Source organism: Protopterus annectens, chromosome 8.part1 (assembly GCF_019279795.1).
Source record: "Protopterus annectens isolate FY-2018-M chromosome 8.part1, PAN1.0, whole genome shotgun sequence".
Classification (NCBI taxonomy): domain Eukaryota; kingdom Metazoa; phylum Chordata; order Ceratodontiformes; family Protopteridae; genus Protopterus; species Protopterus annectens.
In genome coordinates, this window is record NC_056742.1 from 394,871,999 (window position 1) to 394,896,046 (window position 24,048).

At 44.5% G+C, this 24,048-nt stretch overlaps 1 protein-coding gene across 1 annotated transcript in view; it reads right to left on the reverse strand.

Moving 5' to 3' along the window:
• Window positions 1-436: 436 nt before the first annotated feature.
• Window positions 437-24,048, reverse strand: part of N4BP1 (NEDD4 binding protein 1) — a 679,137-nt gene continuing 655,525 nt past the window's right edge. Inside the window, exon 11 of the mRNA XM_044081613.1 lies at window positions 437-1,184. Within this exon, the coding sequence (XP_043937548.1) occupies window positions 812-1,184 (373 nt within the window). The 3' untranslated portion in view covers window positions 437-811. The remainder of the gene's footprint in view (window positions 1,185-24,048) is intronic.

The following is a 24,048-nucleotide window of genomic DNA, read 5'->3' on the forward strand; positions in this document are numbered from 1 at the left end:
TAGGGAGAACAAATGGGCTGTACAACTCTCATCTCCTCAGGGAACAAACATGCCAACTGGGGGTGGGGGGATTCTCAATGGTCACTACAGAAAAAGCAAAAACAAAACAAGAAAAAAACTTCTTTAACTTTTCCTAGTTACTTATGTTTTTACATATCTTTCAAGGGCCCATCACTACTAGCCTCCTTCTCTAAATCTTTGAGTGTTTTCTGAAGCACCTTTGCTAAAGAGGCTTTTAAAGATACTTAAACACTGCACACCATTCACTTATAAGCATCCTGAAAAAACCCTAAACAAAATACAAAAAGTCTTTGGGGGAAAAATGTCTACCAATACACACAACTACAGATTTAAAATGGGAAGACATTAAAACGATCTAGTGAAAACATGCATTTAAACTTTGAAATGGTAATAAATAACTTCACAAAAGAAGTACTTTATATTATGAAAAATGTGTATTTTGCTTTTCGCTCAACTGGAAAGTAAGCCAAATTAATTAGACACCATTAAAAACTGGTACACACACTTAGATTACTTAAACAAGTTTTGATACAAATAAACATCACATGCATATGCAGTATTGGCAACAGGTGCCAAAGAAAGACTGATTACTTCACAGGCATGGGACATTCAATTACTGGAAGAAATATTAAGCCAGATGGGCTGACATCTAATGAAAAAAATCCCATTTATTATGCTGCTGCAAGTGTCCTGTCCTTCCCAAAATAAAATCTATAAATTAGTGAATCAGTGTCTGTACACTATATGATTTTGGTTCAGCGACAAAGAAATCAACAGACTTCTGTGTTTACTAATCAAGGATCATGGCAGAAAGTGCATTCATATCTCTCATGTATGGATTGGAAGTTAGAATTTTGTCAATTTTTTGTTTCTGTTGGTTTTCAGGAAATATCCTTAGCAACGCCTGCTTTAAAATTTCCGTTTCTTTTGCAGATCTCTGAGGAGGAGGCTGCTGTAGTGCAGTGGGAGCCACAGCTTGATACTGTAGTGGAAACTGCCTCATTTCAGGCCTGACTTGTGAAAACTGGCTCCCAAATTGGTTGCTTGCTGCCAATAGCAGTGCATTAGGAGTACAAAGTGGCAGAGATGATGAAGTGGCCGTAGGATTCTCTGATCGTGCATTTCCTCCATGCATCATAACACTATGTGTTGGTGGACAAGTCCTGCAAAAAAAAAAAAAAAAAAAAAGTTGTGTATTCTTCTGAAAGGTAGGCTGGATGGCTATTACACTTCACACAATATTAAGCACAAGAACGACTGATTAAACCAACAAGTTCATGTAATGCAATAGAAATATTGTTTGCAAATGTTTTCTAAAACTAGAAGCAACACGACAAACATTAGAAACCACACAACAACAAATATTAAAGTGCAGTTCAATCAACCACGAAAAGAACATATGGAAAGGGAAATGTCACGTCAGTGAGATACAGCTGCCAGAATTTGATGTTAACAGTGCAAAAGACCCTGATAAACTGCAGTTTTAATGTACAAGTGAGAAGTCAATGGTCACCTAATTGTTTTTTAATTAATGAGTATATTTATTCATTAATTCATTTATGCTTTGTTGACTAGTTTAGTCCCAATATGCCCACGGACGCTTTGGGGACCTAAGGTGGTATTTACATTAAGTTTGGGAAATTTGTCCAGGGTACTGGGGGCTTTTCTTACTTCTTGAGATGCAGAGTGCGGCTGCAGTATGGTGACAGGGAGCTGGGTTAATTTTAAAGAGGTTACATAAGGTAAAGATGAGATCTGAAGTGGGCTTTAACTACCAAAGAGATGCTGGATTTGGATGTTTTGTCTTCCTCATCTGTGGCCAAGTCAGGGAAGGGACAGTGTTTTGCAGAAAATCAAAACTGCATTTCATTTTGTGGAAGATGTAGTGTTTTTCTCACTTTGCAACTGATGAAGGTGCAAAATATTCTGTTCCAGTTTATGGAGGTAAAAAGGTAATGAATGAGACTGTTGCTTCAGGACAGCCTTTGGGTGTTTCTGATGGATGTCGGGAACTAGACTACCAGATTAAGAATGCCCTGCACCTTTTGCAGATGCTGTGTAATGAAATCCTCAGTTGCAGACTGCCTTGTATGTAAGGTTTCTTATTGTATCAACGGGATTTTCTTTTCTCCATTTTCTCTTGTTAAAAATGGATGCCTAAATGGACAGGCATGCTTTCTGGTAATCTATTCCTTTTGAGTAATCAAATTGCACAACTATGGGCATTAGTGCAGTGATGTTCTTCACAATGAGCACTGCTGCAGCAGCCTTAGCTATATGGGTTATATCCTGCTAAGACTACAACTGTGGGCCAGCTTCAGTGCACCTTCCATGTGCCCAAACTGTCAGGCAGCTTGAGATAACCTGAATAAAGGACACGTATGGGCACAAAGCTCTTCAGAGCAGTACCACTGCCAAAGAGTACGCTCCACTGAGGCTATTCAGGGCTGACGGTCAGTTTGTGCTTTTCTTTGTTGGACAGAAGTTCCTTTTGGGGGGAAAAAAAAAATTTTCTTAAATTTTGTTGATGTCTTACTACTCTTCTCTTATGGAAATTTATTTTAAAGCTTGGAGTGTTCTTATTTAACAGACTTCTTGAGATTGTAATGTTCTTTTAAACAGAGCACTTGTTTCTTTCTGTGACTTTAAAAGTAGCGTATACTAACTGAAAACTTACATTCTGTGGAGAAATTGTGTTCATTTGTCTGCTGTGAAGCTGCCATGGTGTTTTAAAGCCCTTTGTATTGCGATTTTTCAGTCAACAAAGTAACTTTTGTAGACTGGTACTTTTACCAGCATGTACTGCCAGTCTTCACCGGGAAAGAGGCACTATTTTCAGTTTGATCATGAAACAGTCTACCAGCCCTATGGTTGGTCCTTCTTCCAGCCTAAAAATGAATAAGTACATTTTCTTTGCCACCACAGTAGGCTAGAAATTTGTCTCAGCTGCATGTGGGTGACTGCTTTGGGCATTTGTTGTACCTCAGACCACATTCTTTGTTACTTTTAGTAATGCTGGTTTAGACTTCAATTTCCATTTTCTAGCTATAGCTTTTTTGGCAGCCATCATAATTAGACTCAGCAAAGCCTTACTATGTCTAGGCAATTCCAACTATCACAGCTCAAAACATTATTTCCTAGTCACTCCGATTTGCTCAACCAGCATCTCTGATAGAGCAGTCTACAGGGAATCTTTAAAGTCAGCCAACTCATTACACTCCTAGAAAATATGTTCCCAGTTACCTCTTTCTTCCACATCACATCTCCAACATTTGCTGTCTACCTGAGTAAAGATTCATTGGAGCCTGCTTGGGATATAAAAAAAATCTATGTAAACACTTCCCTGAAAAGATCCTAAACCTTTTAGATTTTGCTGCATATTTGGGAGACATACATATATACTCTGATTGTTTCTTTGCGAATTGCTTATCTAATCTCAAAATCACCTCTCCACCACAAAGCAACTGAAATAATAATTATTCCAAGCCCGCTAGCTATACAATAAAGGGTATCCTTGTGGAAGTGTTGCTGCTTCGGAGACCAACTGGAGGATACCCTTTATTGTATAGCTAGCGGGCTTGGAATAATTATTATTTCAGTTGCTTATCTAATCTCTTTTCCCAATTCTTCCTAACATTCTTTTGATCGATTCTTATAGTTATCAAACAATATTTTACATGCTCTGCTTATTCCTTTCTTAACGGCCACTTCTGTTGTAGATTCTACTAAGAACTCTACCAGTGCTGGTCTTTCTTTTAGGATCCCTCTATTTCTTTCTCTTTGCCTGTACTCTGATATCAGTCCTTGATACGGAAGACAATCTCTGATCTGCAGTCCAAATAAGTTCTTGGCATCTTCCCATGCTATTACTTTTCCCTCCCTAGTTATTTGCTCCCAATACCTTGGTTCCTTTACCAGTTTTCACCAATATATGCCCGCCCCCTCTTGCCTGTTGTCTGTATCCCAAGCTGCAGTCATCCCTATCGGCAGAATCTCGTTGCCACTGCCGTACTGACTTAGTTCTTAAAATACTTTCTGCTACTTTATAAATGTAATATTCTATATGAATATTGTTGTTCTTAAAGATTTGCATCCAAAATCCCAATCTCTCCCAGTTACTTGAACCCCCCCCCCCTCGTTTCTTCATCATCTCTTCTGTGTTGTTGTATTCTGTCCATTCCTCAACAGATGGACCTCAGATCCAGCTTTGGCCACTTCAAAGCTTTGGATCCAGTGCTCAGGCTCCTCCCTCCACCCATAATACCAGTGTGCAGAAAGTACAGTTGTGTACACTTACCATAAATGTAGATGTTCGAGTGTATTCACTGTTGCAGTCATCACATTTGGGTTATCTGCTTGCAGTAGCCCTCAGTCGGCCTGATTAACAAAGTCGTGGGTCCTGCGTCGGTTGCTGTCCCTTCTTCCATGACGTCAGGTCGTCAGGGGTATAAAACATGCAGCTGATGCCATTACATCAGTTTTTCTTGCCCCAGATGTCAGGTGCCCTCTAATGGGAAGCAATTAAATCTATAAATATACAAGGTTATACCTTCAAAAAAAAGCAAATACACCAAAAAGCTTTTGAGCACAGTAAAGGAGAGTACAGGTACAGCCAAAAGAAGACAGGGGGCTGGAGGGAGGGTAACCAGGACTGCAACAGTGAATACACTCAAACATCTACATTTATGGTAAGTGTACACAACTGTACTATGTTATTCGAATTTCATTGTTGCAGTAATCACATTTGGGTAGATTCCCAAAGCTAAGGATGGGAGGAGGAATTTAGATAGCATTAGCACCAGCTATAAGGCCCTGCAAGACTGCAGTGGCAAAGCCAGCTCTGGATTTAGAGAAAATTGGCAGATGACAATGCTTGGAGAAAGTATGTACAGAACTCCAGGAAGCAGCTTCTAGGATGTCCCTGGTAGGGACGCCTCTGAGAAAGGCTGTAGAGATAAATGCTGCCCTGGTTGAGTGGGGTCTAATCCCCTGTGGGATAGGTTTTCCATGGTGCTTGTAGCAGAAATGAATGCAATGGCCTATTGACTTGGAAATGGTTTGCTTTAAAATAGCCTTCCCCTCTGCCCCTGCAGCAAATGCCACCAGCAGTTGTTCAGATTTCCTTTGAAGTTTAGTCCTGTCCAAGTAGAATCTACGTTGCCTGTGCACATCTAAGGAGTGCAGTATCCGTTCCCCTTTGTTCTGTGGATTAGGAAAGGTGGTTGGCAAATGAATGGACTGATTGAGGGCGACAGTGGATACCACCCTGGGTATGAAGGAGGGATTGGTCCTGAGAGACAACCTGTCCGCATGAAAGATGATGAAAGGCTCCACTGCCATGAGGGCCTGTAATTCAGATACCCTTCTTGCTGAAGTGATTGCTAAAAGGAAAGCTGTTTTCCAAGAAAGGAATTTTAAGTTTGCAGTAGCAGCTGGCTCGAAAGGAGGAAGAGTGAGTTTTTCCAATACAAAGTTAAGGTCCCAAGGCTGGGGTTGGAGCTTTCCTGGGTAGTCGCAAATTTCTGGCCCCTCTGAGGAACTGCTTGAGCAGTGGATGAGAGAAGAGGGGAGGTTCTGTACTACAATGAGCTGAAATGGCCGAGGCGTGAATTTTGATGGAGGAGAAAGGCAGGCCCTTGTGAAGCATCTCAGTTAAGCATTGTAAAATCTGAGGTAAATTGGGCACTGCTGTGCTCATCCCTTGAGACTGGTTCCAGGCACAGAATCTTTTCCATTTTTCAGCATAAGATTTTCTAGTACTAGGCCTCCTTGCCTCTAAAATTATATCCATCACTGGTTTACAGAGGGATGGTAAAGGAGAGATTAGGTAATTAGCCAGGCTGCTAGGTTCAGTGTTTGAAGCTGAGGGTGCAGGATCTGGTTCTCCTGCTGAGACAATAGGGTAGGAGTCTGAGGCAGGTGCCATGGGGCCAACAGTAACACACTGCACAAAAGGGGGTACCCACCAGTGTTAGCGTGGCCAGTCTGGTGCAATTAAAATTGTCCTTGGTTTGATCTTTAGTAGTACTTTGGAGAGCAGAGGAGGAAAGTCATAAACTGATAAGTTTTTCCAGCTGAAGGACAAAGCATCCACTTTCCAAGCTTGTTTGTGGGGAGTCCTTGTGCAAAATTTGTCCAATTGATAGTTCTGGGGGGGAGACAAACAGGTCTATATCTGGGCTCCCCCATTTGCTTGTCAACATGTTGAAAATCCTTGGTTCCAGTTTCCACTCGTGTGGGTCCATGAGGTTTCTGCTTAGTTTGTCTGCTAGTTTTCCTGACAGGAATTGAGCTTGTAGATGCACTTGGTAGCTCAGGGCCGAGTTCCATAATGCCATGGCTAGTCTGCAGAGGTGGTAAGAATGACAGTGTGTGTAGCCTGCTTTGAAGGGTAGGCATCTTCTGCAAGATTCCTGGATTGGGATTGTGCAGGTATGATTCCTTTAAATCTAGTGTTGCCAACCAGGTGTCTTTGCCTAGCATATGGAGCAACTGGTGAAGAGTCAGCATCTTGAATTTTGGAATCACCAAAAAGGTGTTTAGAGTAGACAGGTCCAGGACAGGATGGCATGAACGGTCTTTTCTGGGTACCAGGAAAAGTCTCGAGTAGAAACATTGCCCCTTTTCCTCTTCTGGTACCAATTGAATAGCCCCCATGCTTGAGAGCGAAATTACTTGCTTTTGGGCCTCTGCCCACTGATTTGGGGGTAGATCTGGTCATCCGCTTGGTGTTGGTAATGTGTGGAAGTGAAATCTGTATCCCTGGGACACTATATTTAAAACCCATTTGTCCTGGGTAATGAGTTCCCAGTTCTACGCATGAAGAGCAATCTTTCCACCTAAAGGGGCAGTTAGTTGAGAAGTGCTTGGAAGATTTAAAAAGAAGTCATTGAGACAGTTTACCATAGGGGGGAGTTTTATTACTCCCAGATTTGGAAGTGGAGGCCCCCCCACTGCTTAGTCTTGTGCGTACCCTGGGACTGAAGCCTGGGAGCTCTGCTGGACCTGAGTTTGGACTGAGAAGGTCTGGAAGAGGCAGGAAAGGACCAATTCTTGGAAGGCCAATGCCTACTAAACCTTGGAGGTTGTACTTGTAAAAAATATTTAACAGTTTGCATACATTTTGCTTTCTCCTCCATCTTTTTAAGAACTACTTCTGCCTTGTTGCCAAACAGATGGTCCTGGTTTAAGGGAGCATCCAGTAATTTTTTTTAACATGATCTGGCAAGGATTGTTCCTTAAGCCAAGCATGCCTTCTAAGTACAGACCCAGTTACAGCAGCCCTGCAAGATGCCTCTAGTGAATCAAAACCACATTGCAAAGTATGTTTTCTAACTTGTTCAGCTGAGTGCAGTAAATCATGTAAATCCTTATTTTCAGCACAATCAGGAATCATCATTTTCTGTTTAAGCAATCCAGTAATATGCTGCTGATACTTTAACATATGAACCTGGCAGTTTACCCTAATGGCCAAAGCTGCAGAAGTGTATACCTTCTTACCCCATCTATCCAGCACCCTGGAGTCTCTATCAGCGGGGGTAGGATTTTTGGCAGTAGTAGCTTTAATACCCTTGGGTCCCTGTGAAATAGTCTCAGGATCCGCAGTAGGATTTTTAAAAAGGAACTTGTTAGAGTCAGGGACCCTGTAATATCTGTCAGGTTTTCTGGGAGCAGGAGGTAAAGAGTCAGGGGCCTAGCTAGATTCCGAAAAGGCATCATCAACAATGTCTAGTACAGGCGGTATGGCTAAAGGCCTGTGCTGGGGCAGTAGTAAGAAATCCCTAAGCCTCTTTTTTGAATCAGAGAAATCCTGACTTTCCCAATGAAAATGCTCCCTGAGAGTATGCAAGGTTTCACCAAAAGAGAAATCCTCTGGAGGGGAAGCAGAGGGAAGACAGTCCTCAGCATCAGAATCCTCATAGGTAGATGAGGGTAAATCCTGGTTATCAGAGGAAACAGAAAATTCAGAATCCTGGTCAGAAGTAACATAAGCAAACTCAGTCCTAGGTCTCTTAGAGGGGGAAGGCTGGCTTTCTCTGATTAAAGTAATAAGTCCTTCAGACATTCTTATTTGCTTTTTAGGCACAGAGGCCTGACCATGCGGTCTGGGCATCACTTTTCTAGGCTTGGTACGAGTTTTAGGCCTTGAAGAAGAAGAAGATGGCTTTGGTTTAATACGCAAGTCAGTAGGGCCTGAATACATCCTCAGAAGCTGGTGCCTGCACAGTGGCTCCGTACCCATCCAAGGTAGAGACATCCGCAGGTTCCACAATTGAAGCATCTTGTGGCATACCGGACTCCGAATGGGTCTCAGTAGAGGCCTATGAATCTGAAGTAGGGGGTATCAGGGGCTGCGAAAGCACCTCACTGAGTACCAGCGAACTGGTGACTGGCTTAGGAGAAGCGTCGTCAGCAGCTTTGGACCTAGGCAGCCTGTCTCTGTCTTTATCTTTGCTTATTTTCAGAATGTTGGTAGTCGGATGGCTTACCGAAGACATATCAGGATAATTGAACCGAGCACCAAAATATCTAGAAGCGAAAATATACGGAAGACGGATAGTTCATGGTTTAAATAAGGCACAAAACCAACAGCGAGGTATGTCGTGGTTAGGGCCTAGGCAAGGAATACAGTATGAATGAAAATCTTTATGAAGTATTTGCTTTCCACAAGTAATACAATTACTTACTTTTACTGACATCGGCTTAGAGCAAGAAAAAGTTTCCCCAACGAGGTACTTAGCTGTTAGTTGAAGACTTCGGTTCTGAAACTCGAAAACGAAAATTTCAGGAGTCGGCCAACCGGCACTTCTGAACTGCTTCTGCTTCGGGCACCACACGGCAAGAAAGACTGATGTAATGGAGTCAGCTGCATGTTTTATAGCCCTGACGTCACGGAAGAAGGGACAGCAACTGATGCAGGACCCAAGACTTTGTTAATTAGGCCGACTGAGGGCTACAACCAAGCAGATAACCCAAATGTGATGACTGCAACAGTGAAACATGAAGAACATCAAACTATCTCAGGTCAGGTTTGCCCACCCAAACCTATTTTGAAAAAGAGAGCATTTGATGGCACCATAACAATGTGTTTAAATGGAAAAATGACCATGTACAAAGGATAAGTGAAGTGAAAGGCTTAACCTTCAGGAGTCAAGACAAGGTCAGCTGGATTAATCTCAGAATTAGAATATGATAAACAAACATTACTTACAAAAGAAAAGGAGGAGGATGGAGAGCGGGTAAGTTGAGAAATGGACGGAATATGACAGCAGAGATCTGACATTATGGTAAATGCATAACTTTTGTATCTGATTTTGTCTTTTCTGTCCACTCCTTGGAGGGGACAGAGTTCTCAGTTACTTTTATACTTAGAAGGCCTCACGGAAGGATATTCCTGATTGCAGCTGAACCAAACAGACCCTGGATCTAGGTTAGCTATCCAATTTATAGTGTGAGATAAAGGTATGTTTTTTTGTTTACCAGGTAGCTGCAGGACATATATCAACTGAAAAACTACAGAAAAGGCTGTAGATGAAGCCACCCATCTTGAAAAAATTAGTCTTCGGGATCAAAGGGAGTGATGACCCCTTTTTCTTGGTAAAAGAAAGAAATGCACTGAGCCAACCAGCGAGACAGTATGATCTTGGATACTGCTTTTCCCAGTTTGGCTTAGGAAAAGGAGACAAATAACTGATCAGATTTTCTGAAAGATTTTGTTTGATGCAAATAAAGACACAATTGGTGGTGAACATCTAGTAAATGTAAGGTATACTTGCCCTAAGAAATTGGGGAAAAAGACTGGTAAATTTATGGACTGATTAATGGATGATTCAGAAGCCACCTTAGGGAGAAAGGATGGACTGCTTTTTAAAAAAAACATAATGTCTTTGTGAAAACAGACAGGGATGTTTTAAACTAGAAAGGGCATGCAGTTCAAAAATTCTCCTGGGAGAAGTGATAGCCACTTAAAGTCTTCCACAACACAAATTTCAGATCAGCTTTGGCAACAGCTATGGGTTTATGTTCTCCACCGACAAGGAAAGAAAAATGGTGACTAACTGCAGCCTTGATGGTGAAATAGTTGGCTCCACAAACTGCAGCCTTGATGGTGAAATAGTTGGCTCCACACTGTAAAAGGTGTGTGAGAAGTCGTCCAAAACAGCTGGGAGAGGGTCTGAAAAAAGGACACTGTTTTTCTCCATAAGGAGAGGCAGGAGGATGGTAATCAGGAGCCAAAGAAACAGCTGAAAAAGCATCCTACAGAACAGCCAAAACAGAAGGAACAGAAGGCTTAGGGGAATCCATCTGCAACAACTCGTAATACCTTTTCTGGATGTCAAAAACTTGGGAGCAGTCCCACTTAAAATGCTCAATCACGTGAATCACTGCATCTCCAAAGGACAATTTTTCCAAAGGAAGTCAGGACTAAAGGACTCCTCCTCCTCTGAGCCACAGTCCAAAGGTGATGGCATTTGGGAATAGGCCAATGAATCTTTATCTCAATTTGTTTCCTCAGCAGAGGAATCAGATTCTCTAGATCTTTTAGGGGTAGAGGACAGTACAGTTGTGTACACTTACCATAAATGTAGATGTTAAGACTGTATTCACTGTTGCAGTCATCATATTTGGGTTATCCCTGCCAGGGTAGCCCTCAGCCGGCCCGAATATCAGAGGCTTAGTATTTCTGCATAGGTTGCTGTCACTTGAAGACTGTCAGTAGTATAAAGTAAGGCAGCCGATGCCATTACATCAGTTTTTCTTGCCCTAACCTGTCAGGAAACCCCAAGTAGGAGGCCAGGTTCTGGTGGAAGAAAACCCCACCAGTGGAAAAGAAATACTGAAAATTCCCCTGTAAGTTAAGGAGAACCAACAAGTTAAGAGTGGTAATAAAAGGAGAAAGAGAAGAAAGGGGGATGGAGGGAGTGAAACTAGGACTGCAACAGTGAATACACTCAAACATCTACATTTATGGTAAGTGTACACAACTGTACTATGTTCTTTGTGTTTCACTGTTGCAGTCATCAAATTTGGGTCGATTCCCAAAGCTTAGGAAAAGGGTGGAGGCAGGTGGTAATGCTAGGTAAAAGTGTGAACAGATGTCCAGGTGGCAGCCTCCAAGATGTCCCTGGTGGGGGCACCTCTGAGGAAGGCTGGAGAGGTGGAGGCTGCTCTGGTGGGGAGTGCCCTGACCCCTTTGGGGGGGAGGCTTTCCATGCTGTTTGTAGCAGAAATAGACGCAGTGTGCTATCTATTTTTGAAATGGTTTGTTTGGAGATGGCTTTCCCTTCTGCCTCTGTAGCAAAGCTAACCAGCAATTGATCAGACTTTTTGAAGGATTTAGTCCTGTCAAGATAGGATCTGAGCTGTCTGTGCACATCTACAGAGTGAAGAATCCTTTCCCCCTTGCTCTGGGGACTGGGAAAAAGGTGGACAAATGAATGTATGGGTTGAGAGCCACACTGGAAAACACTTTCGACATAAAGGATGGGTTAGTTCTGAGGGATACCCTATCTGCATGGAAAATGATGGAGATCCACAGCCACGAGTGCTTGCAGCTTAGAGACTCTTCTGGCTGAAGTGATGGCCAGAAGGAATGCTGTTTTCCAGGAGAGAAATTAGCTCTGTAGAAGAATCTAGTTCGAAAGGGGGCAGGGTGAGCATTTCCAAAACAAAGTTAAGGTCCCAAGCTGGTGTTGGTACCCTTCTGGGTGGCCTCAAGTTGCTAGCCCCTCTCAGGAACTGTTTGATCAAAGGGTGTGAGAAAGGGGGCTGCTCAGTAGGAAAATGAGCAGAAATAGCAGAGGCATGAATTTTTATACAGGAGAAAGAGAGGCCACTGTACAGTAGGTCAGCTAAGTAATCCAGGATGAGAGGGAGGGCTGTGCCGTATTGGCTCCCTTAGCCTGGATCCAGGTGCAGAACATTTTCTATTTGTCTGCATAAGACATTCTGGTGCTAGGAGGTTTGGCTTCATGGATAACATCCAGAACCTGTTTACTGAGGTTGGCAGATTGGTTCGGGACTAGGGAATAAGCCAAGCTGTCAAACTGAGATTCTGCAATTGGGTATGCATGAATTCCTTTTCCCTCTGGGTCAGGAGGTTTGGAATCTGACGAAGATGCCAGGGGGGAGCGATGAGAGGCTGCGCAGCAAGGGGTAACACTGCTGCCAGGACCAGTCTGGAGCTATCAGAATGGTCCATGGTTTTTCCTCCCTTACTTTGAGCAGTACCATGGGGATGACAGGGAGGGGAGGAAAGGCATACACCGATAGACTTGACCCAGGGGAAGAACAGGACATCCACTTTCCAAGCCATGCAGTGATGCTCTCTGGTGCAGAAATTGCTGAACTGATGGTTGGTATGGGAGGGTAAAGAGGTTGACCTTCGGGGTTCCCCATTTATGAGTTATTAGGGTGAAGGTACTTCTGTTGAGTTGCCACTCGTGTGGGTCCAGAAGATTTCTGCTTAATTGGTCTGCCAGAGAGTTGAGAGAGTCTGGTAGGAATTGTGCTAATAGGTATAGTTGCATGGCAGAGGCTGTGTGCCAAAGTGTTATGGCCAGCCTGCATAAAGGGTAGGAGTGAGTCCCTCCCTGCTTGTTGATGTACCACATCACAGTGGTGGTGTCTGCTTTGATCAGGCGAGCCCCTGGAGAGAGAAGGGGCTTGAAAGCTATCAAGGCAAACTGCACAGCCATCATCTCTTTTTGAGTGATTTGCAGAGGGATTTGCTGTGGGTTCCATTGGCCCCGTATGCACCTGCCGTCCATGTGGGCACCCCAAGCGTGGTCTGATGCATCTGGGAGAAGGCATTCCCTTGTTGTGGGAGGATGCTGCTGCCCACCAAAGAAAACCTTTTCCGAGGCAAGGAATTATAGGCAGAAGAGTTTCCATGTCCCGAGAGTGTTAGCACCAAAGACTCTTTAGGTATCATTGAGGTTTCCTCATATGCAGTCTGGCATATGGAATAAGTAGTATGTAGTATGCAAGATGCCATGAACCCCAGAGCTTGCAGGATCTTCCTTGCAGTTAGCTGGGTCTTGGTGGCTAATTGAGAGAAGCAGGCCGTCAGGAAAATCCGTTTCTCTGGAGTAAGGTATGCCATCTGGGATGCTGTGTCCAGACTTGCTCCCAAAAAGATTATCCTTTGTGTGGGCACCTGTTTGGATTTCTTTTCGTTGATTGTATACCCTAGGGAGGTTAGTAGGGCCTTTACAAAGGCTAGGTGCTTGAGCAGCTTTTCCTGGCTGTCTGCCTGAATAAGGCGGTCATCTAAGTATTGGTAAATCTGAATATTTCTTTGTTTACAAAAGGCAATGGCCGGAGCCAGACATTTTGTGAAAACTCTGGGAGCAGTAGATAAGCCAAAGGGAAGCGCAGAGAACTGAAAGTGCTGAGATCTTGCCCTGAAGTGGACATATTTCTTGCATGACTCCCTGATAGGAATGTGGAGGTAGGCCTCTTTTAGATCTAGGGTGGCTAGCCAAGTGTTTTTGGAGAGCATGGGTAGCAGCTGCTGAAGGGTGAGCATTTTGAATTTTGGGATCACCAGGAAGGTGTTTAGAATGGATAGATTGAGGATAGGGCACCAGAAACAGTCTGGAGTAGAAACCTTGGCCTATCTGTTCTGCAGGAATGTGCTCTATTGCCCTTACAGACAGCAGAGAAAAGATTTGCTTTTGAGCCTCTGCCCACTGATTTGGAGGAAGATTTGGGAACTCTTTTGGGGTTGGAAGGGCGTGGAAGGAAAATATGTACCTGAGACACAATGTTGATAACCCAGTGGTCCTTGGTAATGGCGGTCCAGGTGCTTGAGTGAAAGGAGAGTTTTCCTCTTAGGGGTAAGTGAAGGTGGGCAGAGGGAGGGGGTGGAGGTGGTGAGTCATTGTGAGTTCTTAGCATAAGGGGGTGGCTTAGAACTCCCTGGTTTTTAAGTGGAAGTATTCCACTGCTTCGATCTCTGTATTACCTGGGTCTGCTTCCACAGGACCTCGGCTGGACCGGTTTACTGGGAGTAGGAAAGGACCAGTGCTTGGAGGGACAATGCCTGCTGGACCTGTAAGAAATTATTAACCATTTGCATAGATTTGCATTTTCTTCCATCTTTTTTAAGACCTCTTCTGCCTTAGTGCCAAATAAGTTATCCTTATGTAAGGGGGCATCCAACAATTTAGTTGTGACATGGTCTGGCAGGGGCTGTTCCTTAAGCCATGCATGCCTTCTAATGACAGATCCAGTGACTGCTGCCCTGCAAGAAGCTTCTAGGGTATCAAAACCAAAGTGCAAGGTGTGTTTAGTTACTTGATTTGCAGAATGCATTAAATCTTGCAAATCTTTGGATTCTGCCCAAGCAGGAAAGGAAGACATTTTTTGCTTATGGAGTTCCAAGGTATGTTGCTGAAATTTCAGCATATGGAACTGACAACTGAGTGCCCTGATAGCAAGAGTAGCTGAGGTGTATACTTATTTTACCCCATCTGTCCAATACTCGTGAATCCCTGTCTGAGGGGGTGGGATTCTTAGCAGAGGTTGCTTTAATCTCTTTTGGCCCTTGAAAAATGACCTCAGGGTCAGCTCTAGGAATTTTAAAAATATATTTGTGATAGTCAGGGACTCTATAGTACCTGTCTGGTTTTCTGGGAGCAGGTGGAAGGGCGTCAGGAGTAGAGCTGGATTCAAGGAAAACATCCTCCACAACATCCAGGACTGGGGATGGCTAAGGGTCTGTGCTGTAGAAGATATAGGAATTCCCTGAGTCTCTTTTTAGACTGAGGGTAGTCCGGACTCTCCCATTGGAAATGCTCCCTTAATGTATGCAGGGTTTCCTCAAAGGAAAAATCCTCTGGGGGAGAGGCTGAATGAATGGAATCCTCTGCATCAGAATCCTCATAAGTGGAGAGGGGTTGCATGTCTTCATATTCAGATGCATCAGATTCATCTGACTCTTGTTCAGACAAAACTACAGGGGACAGATCTTTTTTCCTTTTGGAAGGGGTACCTGGGCCTCCCCTGATTAACATGATAATGTCTTCCGCCATTTTAAGCATTTGAGACTGAGGCAAGGTAGCAAGCACCCGAGAGTGGGTTGTTGGTTTCTTGGGTGTAGTTTGTACCCTGAGCCTAAGAAACTCGGTAGTTTTAGAAAAAAACAGTAGTCGTGAAAGACGACGTCGGTTTGTGTCGAGATTCAGTACTGCGAAGGACTTCCTCAAAAGTCGGTGGCTGCTCAGCGGCTCCGGACCCATCCGAAGGTGAGACGACCGCAGGACCCTTAGTCGAAGAAGAGTTTTGTGGCATACTGGACTATAAAAGGGTCTCGGTAGTGGCCTGAGAATCAACAGAAGCGGGCATCAGGGGCTGCGAAAGCGCTTTACTGAGTAGAGGACAACTGATGACTAGCTTAACAAACGCATCGTCAGAAGGCTTGGACCTGTGTGGTCTGTCTCTGTCTTCATCTTTACATTTTTTCAGAGGATCCGCTGTCGGATGGCTTACCAAAGCCATATTGGAATTTCTGGACTGTAAGCGAAAATATCTGGCTGCAATAAGGGCCCGACAATGGATAGTTCTGGCGTTGAACAAAGCACAGAAGCGACAACGAGGGACGTCGTGGTCTGGGCCTAGACAAGTGACGCAGTAAGAGTGGATGTCTCGGTGTGGTATTCGTTTTCCACAGGCGAGACAATTAACTTTTTCTGACATTGGTTAGTGCAAGAAAAAAGGTTCCCCAACAGGGTACTTAACTTTAGAAGACTTCAGTTTCAAATCGGTAGACGAAACCCAGGTAGCGGCAGACTGGCACTCGTGCAAACTGCTTCTGCTTTGGGCTCCATGGCAAGAAAGACTGATGTAATGGCGTTGGCTGCCTTACTTTATACTACGGATGACCTGACGTCAGTCTTCAAGCAACAACAACCGACGTAGAAATACTAAACCTCTGGTATTATATGATGACTGCAGCAGTGAAACACGAAGAACATCAAGGAGGGGCAGGAACCAAAACCCTCTGAGGTAGTCTCAAAGCCAGCAAAGCATTAAATACGCCTTGAGTAAAATCAGAACTCTGCACCGACTCAATCAGGGTACCAGGCACTTCCTCCCTAATCAAGATCTGGTGAATCCCCCTAAGCAACTCAGATATAATCAGCTGTGGTTCCCCCCATGTCCACAGCGGACATTTGCAAAGAGAAGGCCCCTCAGATATGATCAACTGTGGTCCCCCCCCATGTGCGTAGTGGACATTTTCAAAACCAAGGAGAACGTGAGCAAAGCCAGTTCCAGGACAGCCTCTGACAGGAGCATGGGAGTGGGAACTGACATTAATATGGGGTGGTCTTCAAGGGTATCATCCACCTCGAGAGAGACATCTAGCAGAGGCTGGACAGCTGCATTATTAGACCTCGACTTTGTATCCTTTTGCTTAAGAGGCAGCTGTACCTCTGGGGGGGGGGGGGGGGGTGGATTCAGCCAGGGTATTCTGGTCCAACGACTTGAGACATTGGTTTTCAAGATAAATATAAAGAAAAGACAGAAGGCTGCGAACAGACTTCAGCACAAATGCATGTCAAAGAGAACACAAATTAGTCAAGAGAAGTGTCTACACAAACCAAACACTTCTCCTGTTGATCTTTATGGGGAATCTGCCTCCCACACTGACATCTCCATTTCTTGGAAAATATGAACTCTCAAAATGCACTACAAAAGAAAATAAAAGAAAAGTAACCCCAATGGAGTAATTATGTGCAAAAGGCTTGGTATAACTAGCACAATGAAGGGTGTTAAGAACAATGCACAACTACGGCATTCAGGCGGGCAGCAAAGTTGTTCTGATTTTGGTGCGTCCATATGTCACCTTTATGCCCTACGTTGATACAGGGAGCATATGTTTGACGTATGATGCTAAGAATTAAAGACTTTGATATACTGGCTGGATGTAGGGTTATCCTTGGCAGGAGATCCCTTAGGTTGTGAATACTGCAACAATTATATGGAGGTACACAGCTGGAATATACATCATAGTAAAGACAGAGTTGAGACGTAGTTTTCTAAGTATGGTGGTAAGTTAACATTTCTGGGTGGACTAATCAGGTCATAACACACCAGTGGTACAGTTACAGATGACAATGTCTCAACAGAAAAAAGAAGTTATGTCCTACCATAACGTTCCACCTGAGTTGTTGGTTATCTTCCAGTCATCACTGATGGGTACGGTTCCGAGCCCTTGGAACCGAGTCGGCCTTACACCAAGCTTGCGTGCACCAAAAAATCTCGAGCTAAGCTGCTATTCACAATGCCCTTCACTCAGTTACCTCAGATCGAGTTTGCATGCAATATACAGAAGAACCAGAAAGTCAGAGGCCATCTGTGCGCAGGAAGCCTGAAACACCACAAAGACCCAGAAGATCCACCAGGAGCCTTTGGTGGGGGTCGGTGAGAGGATGTGATGACTGGAAGATGATCAACAACTAAGATGGAACGTTATGGTAGGACATAACTTATTTATCTGAAGTTGTTAATCTTCTTCCTATTCATCACTGATGGGACAGAATCTCAAGCTACTTGGAGAACCTGAGTGGCCCTTATGGAAGAACATTCCAGAGAACCATTGAACCAAAGGCTGCTCTTCCCCTGGAGATCAGATCCAATTTGTAATGCTTGATAAAGGTATGGGGTTTAGCCCAAATGGCAGCTGTACAGAGGTCAACCATGGAGTCCCTAGAGTGGAAGGCAACCGATGCTGCAATAGCTCTAGTTGAGTGAGCTCTGATTTGAACAGGCTTAGATTAATTCGTAAGTGAATATGAAAAACTAATGCAATCTCTGAGCCATTTTGAAAAGGTAACTTTCGATACTGCACCTCCCATTCTAGGGCCTGCAAAGGGAACGAAAAGTTGGTTCGACTTGCAAAAGGACTTAGTTATGTCTAGGTAGAAACGTTAACTTTCTATGAACATCCAATGAACGTAGGCAGCATTCTCCCTTGTTTGAATAATTTGAAAAGAATACAGGGAGCTCAATGGATTGATTAATAGAAAAGTCAGAAACCACCTTGGGAAGAAAGGATGGGTTTGTATGAAGTGATACTCTGTCCTTATGGAAGTTCAGATAAGGGCTCTTGATACATATGGCTTGCAACTCAGATATTCGTCTGGCTGAAGTGACTGCCACCAGAAATAAAGATTTCCATGACAGGAATTTTAGATCACATGTTGCCGCAGGCTCAAAAGGGGGTAGAGAAAGAGACTGAAGAACCCGGGAGAGATTCCATGCCTCCACCGGCTGCCTGATGGGAGGTCTACTGTGGAATATTCTCTTGAGGAAGGTCTTGCAAAGTCGGGTGGAAATAAGCGGAAAGTACAGTTTTGTACCTACCATAAATGTAGATGTCCGATAGGAATGCATCTGCAGTCCTAACAAATGGGTTGTCCTGTCGTCAGGCAGCCCTTCGGTCGGCCGGATTCCAAAGTCTGGGTCTGGCTTCGGCTGGAGTCGCACTTCACCCGACGTCATAGCTGCAGTTATTCGGGTATAAAGGCATCAGCCGACGCCATTTTCCTCAGTGTTTCTTGCCCCAGATGCCAGGTGCCCTCTTGGATGGCTAAATTTGGATAAATGCTAATGTTTCCTAATAGTAGAGAGCAGCAAACATAAAATAAGCATGTATGTACATATATACAAACAAATACACCATAATAGATCCCCCCCAAGCTAGCTGAAAGATGGCAAATACCCTAGGAGTACCACAGAGGGGAAGGCGGGTGGGTAATCCTGACTGCAGATGCATTCCTATCGGACATCTACATTTATGGTAGGTACAAAACTGTACATGTCCTTCAAGGATGCATCTGCAGTCCTAACAAATGGGTAGAATACCATAGCCAAACTAGGGGAGGAGGAAAGAAGAGAGATTACGGTGTAGTTAGGATCCCTTGCAAAACAGCAGTGGCAAAACCTGCTCGGGATCTAGAGTATAAAGGTAAATTATAATGCTTGGCAAATGTATGCACGGAAGTCCAAGTAGCAGCCTCTATAATGTCCTTGGTAGCCACCCCTCGTAAGAAAGCTGTAGTAGTGGCTGTAGCCCTTGTGGAGTGAGGCCTGATGTTCTCTGGAGTTTTCTTTCCATGGAAGGAGTAACAAAATCTAATGCAATTTCCTATCCACTTGGAGATTGTCTGTTTTGAAACTGCTTTTCCTTCCCTTCCTGTTGCATATGCTACCAGAAGCTGGTCAGTTTTTCTATAGCACTTGGTCCTGTCCAGGTAGTAGCGTAATTGTCTATGCACATCCAAGGTATGCAACAGTCTTTCTCCCCTGTTCTGTGGGTTGGGGAAGAATGTAGGTAGGTGGATAGCCTGGTTTAAAGAGACTCTGGATACCACCTTAGGCATAAATGTAGGATTTGTTCTCATGGACACTCTGTCTTGATGGAAGATCAGGAAGGGTTGCACTGCCATTAATGCCTGTAGTTCAGAAACCCTTCTTGCTGAGGTGATTGCTAGCAGGAAAGCAGTCTTCCAGGATAAGTAATGTAATTCTGCTGTTGCTGCTGGTTCGAAAGGAGGAAGTGTCAATTTTTCTAGCACAAAGTTCAAGTCCCATGCTGGCAATGGTGGTTTCCTAGGAGGCTTTACATTTTTAATTCCTCTCAGAAACTGCCTGAGCAGAGGTGTGAGAAGACAGGGGGATCCAAGCTGTATTCTGCAGAAAAAGCTGATGCGTGTATCTTGATGGAGGAATAGGACAGGCCTGCATGGATGAGCTCTGCCAAGTACTCCAGGATGTTGGCTATGTTTACCAGTGACAAATCTTTTCCCTTTGCAGTACTCCAAATGAGATATCTTTTCCATTTTGCTGCATAATTCTTTCTTGTAGGAGGTCTGCGAGCCTCAAGGATAATGTCTTTAACCCTTTGGGATAAATTTGGGTTAGTTGCTCTTATGTAATGTTCCAGGCAGTCAGCTGCAGAGTTTTCAGGTTTGGATGCAGTATGTTGTAGCTGTTCTGTGTTAACAGCAATGGGATCAGGGGTAGTGTCCACATTTGTCCCCGAGACATGCTCCTCAGTAATGGGTACCAATGTTGTCTTGGCCAGTCTGGAGCTATCAGGATGATCCTTGGACGTTCCTCTTTGATCTTCAATAGCACCTTGTGCATCAAAGGAAGTGGTGGGAATGCATATGCTGTCAGGTTGTTCCAACTGAAAGATAGGGAGTCCACCTTCCAGGCAAGTGGGTGGTACGTTCTTGTGCAGAATTTCTTGAGCTGGTGATTGAGTGGGGATGCAAATAAGTCTATTTGTGGTAGTCCCCATTTTCTTGTGATGGCTTTGAAGATGTCCAGGTGTAGCATCCATTCGTGGGCATCCGTGGTAGTTCTGCTTAATATGTCTGCTAGAATGTTCTCTTTTCCCGGTACAAAAATTGCCTGTAGCTGAATGTTGTAGCTCAGAGCCACATTCCATAGGTCCAGTGCCATCCGGCATAGAGGGTATGAATGTGTGCCTCCCTGTTTGTTGATGTCCCACATAACTGTGGTGTTGTCTGTCCTTATCATCAACTGTCCTTCTTGGAGGAATGGTCTGAATGTCTGGATTGCCAATTTTACTGCTAGCATTTCCTTTAGATTTATGTGCAGGTGCAGGTCTTGAGTCCATAGGCCTTGTATGCACTTGTCCAGCATGTGGGCCCCCCAACCGAGGTCTGAGGCGTCCGTTGTGATGGTTTGGCTTGGTTGAATGCTGTAGAAGGGCAAACCTGCGTTTGATTGACAGGCCTGAGCCCACCATAGGAACTCTTGCTTTAGGCATGGAATTAGTGGGATTTTGGTTTCTAGGCTGTGTCTGTGTTGAGACCATAAATTCTTCAGGTACCACTGTAGCTTTCTCATATGCAGTCTGGCATGAGGGACCAGAATTATGCAGGATGCCATGAAGCCCAGGGCTTGCAGTACTTTTCTTGCTGTTAGATGGTTCTGCTTTGTTAATGCCAAGAAGTAGAGAGGAAGTTGTTCTTGTTTTTCCACAGTTAGGAATGCCATCTGCTTTGATGTGTCCAGCTCTGCACCTAAAAAGGTTATTCTTTGGGATGGTATCAGCCTTGACTTTTTTATATTGACTGTATATCCCAGGGCTTGCAGCAAGTAAATGACTCTTTGTAAGTCTTCTGTTAGCTTGTTTTTGTTGTCCGCTTGTATGAGGCAGTCGTCCAGGTAGGGATAAATTTGTATTCCCTGAAGTCTGCAATGAGCGATTACTGATGCCAGGCATTTCGTGAACACTCTGGGCGCAGTAGAGAAGCCAAAGGGCAATGCTGAGAATTGATAATGCTCTGATCCTGCAAGAAATCTGAGGTATCTTCTGCAATTTGGTCATATGGGGACGTGCAGGTATGCCTCCTTGAGATCTAGAGTTACCAGCCAAGACTCCTTGCCCAGCATGGGAAGAAGCTGCTGTAGGGTCAGCATTTTGAATTTTGGAACAATGAGGAATGTGTTTAAAGCGGACAGGTCGAGAATAGGCCTCCATTTTTCTCTTTTCTTGGTACCAGGAAGAGTCTGGAGTAAAATCCCTTTCCTTGTTCCATAGATGGTACCTTTTCCACAGCTCTCATTCTTTCTAGTTGAGCTATTTGTTTTAGAGCTTCTATCTTTTGATTTTGGTGGTAGGTTTGGCATTCCTCTTTTTCCTGGTAGAGTATGGAAATGAAACCTGTAACCTTGGTCTATAGTTTGCAAAATCCACTTGTCCCTTGTGATGTAATGCCAGTTCTTTGAAAATAAGGCTAGCTTTCCGCCTAAGGGTGCTGCTAGCTGTTCCCTGGTAGGCGGTGCCAGGGCCAAGTCACTGTGATTGTCCTGTTGCAGTGGTAGTGGCTGTGTCTGTGCCTCGCTGGTTGCTGCCCTGCCACTGGCGTCCCCTGTAGGCACCTCTGGATTGATTTCTGCCTCTTGAACGCCTATTCCTGCCTCTCTGTGTTTTAGAGGAGTCTGGAAAGGACCAATTTTTGGAGGGCCAGTTCCTGCTAAACCTTGGAGGTTGCACCTGTAAGAAATCTTTCACTGTTTGTACAGATTTTGCCTTCTCTTCCATTTTCTTCAGTACCTGCTGAGCAGGAGAACCAAATAAATTGACCTTATCCATGGGAGCATCTAATAGTTTTGATTTGACATGATCCGGCAAGGCCTGTTCTTTCAACCATGCATGCCTTCTGATAACTGTGCCAGTCATGGCTGATCTAAAGGAAGCCTCCAGTGCATCATAGCCGCATTTTAAAGAATGGTTACTAACTTGCTGAATGTTATGCACCATTTCCAGAACATATTTCTTATCTAAAGAATCATCAGAGGACAGTTTTTTAGTTAACTGATCAAGCATAAACTCCTGATATTGAATCATATGAAACTGACAGTTCAAGGCCCTAGCTGACAGAGTAGCAGAGGTGTATACTTTTTTACCCCATCTCTCTAAGGACCTGGATTCCCTTTCAGAGGGGAGGGGATTTTTAACAGAGGTAGATGCTACTGCCTTAGGCCCCTGGGAGATAGTCTCGGGATCTGCAAAAGGAGCCTTGTATAAGTGGTGATGTGTGTCCGGGACCCTGTAGAACCTATCGGGCTTAGCAGGGGCTGGAGGTAAAGAATCAGGAGCAGTACAAGCATCATTAAATGCATCATCTACAACAGGAAGAACTGGAGGTATAGCTAAAGGCCTATGTTGTGGTAAATGCAAAAAGGTCCTAAGCCTTTTCCTGGAATCTGAAAAGTCTTGGCCCTGCCACTGAAATTGTTCCCTCATGGCATGTAAGGTTTCCCCAAAGGAAAATTCCTCAAGTGGAGAGGCAGAAGGGATCGACTCTTCAGCATCAGAGTCTTCGTAGGGAGAATAAGGAGCCTCTGGAGGGTCTGTATTGTCTGAATCATCCGAGGAATCATCCGAGGACACTGGCTCAGGGGGCTCTGCTCTAGGTCTCTTCTCTGGAGGTGGCTGAGAGGCCCTGTCTGGATGAGGTTGGGATCCCCTTATTAAAGAGATGAGATCCTCTGCCAAAGAAAGCATTTGGGAACTGGAACTGGGCCTGTGAGAGGGGGGCTTAACAGGCACAGACTTAGTAGTTTTGGCTGCTTTAGCCCTGGCAAAAGCCTTAATGGACATGGCTGCAGGAGGCCTAGCAGCTCCACGTGCAGGGGTGGATACATCCAAGGGGATAGTGTCCGACAATTCCTGTGAAACCACAGCAGCAGGTTGTATTTCAGAAGCCGATTCTACCAGGTTTGAAGAGGCCTCGGTAGAAGGCATGGATTTGGCTGAAACAAGGACTGTTTGCTCGGTTTCGGCCGAAACCGAGACACTCACGGTTTGCTTAACCGCGGTCTCGGCCGAAACCACGGACCGCGAGTGTCGGTCCTTTTCTTTGCGTTTTTTGGCAATTTGTGTAGTCGGAGGATCCGACGGCATAATATACGCAAAATCAGAACCGAAAAACTACACAGCAAACTCCGACCGACGTCTAAGCGTCCGTCGGTTAAAAGAAGCACAGGCTAGACAAGCTGCTACGTCGTGGTCTGGGCCTAAACAAGGTAAGCAGTAAGAGTGGAAATCTTTATGAGATATTTGTTTCCCACAAGTTAAACAGTTATTAACTTTTTCTGACATCGGCTGAGGCAAGAAAGAGTCCCCAACGGGGTACTTAGCTTTTTAGAAGTCTTCGAAGTAGTATTCGGTAGTAGTAATCTCTGGATCTGACCGACCGGCACTTGCGAACAGCTTCTGCTTCGGGCGCCACGCGGCAAGAAAGACGGAGGAAAATGGTGTCGGCTGATGCCTTTATACCCGAATAACTGCAGCTATGACGTCGGGTGAAGTGCGAGTCCAGCCGAAGCCAGACCCAGTCTTTGGAATCCGGCCGACCGAAGGGCTGCCTGACGACAGGACAACCCATTTGTTAGGACTGCAGATGCATCCTTGAAGGACATCTCCATCTGACACATGGAAGTTGGAACAGACGCTAAATGGACTCGAATGGTGAA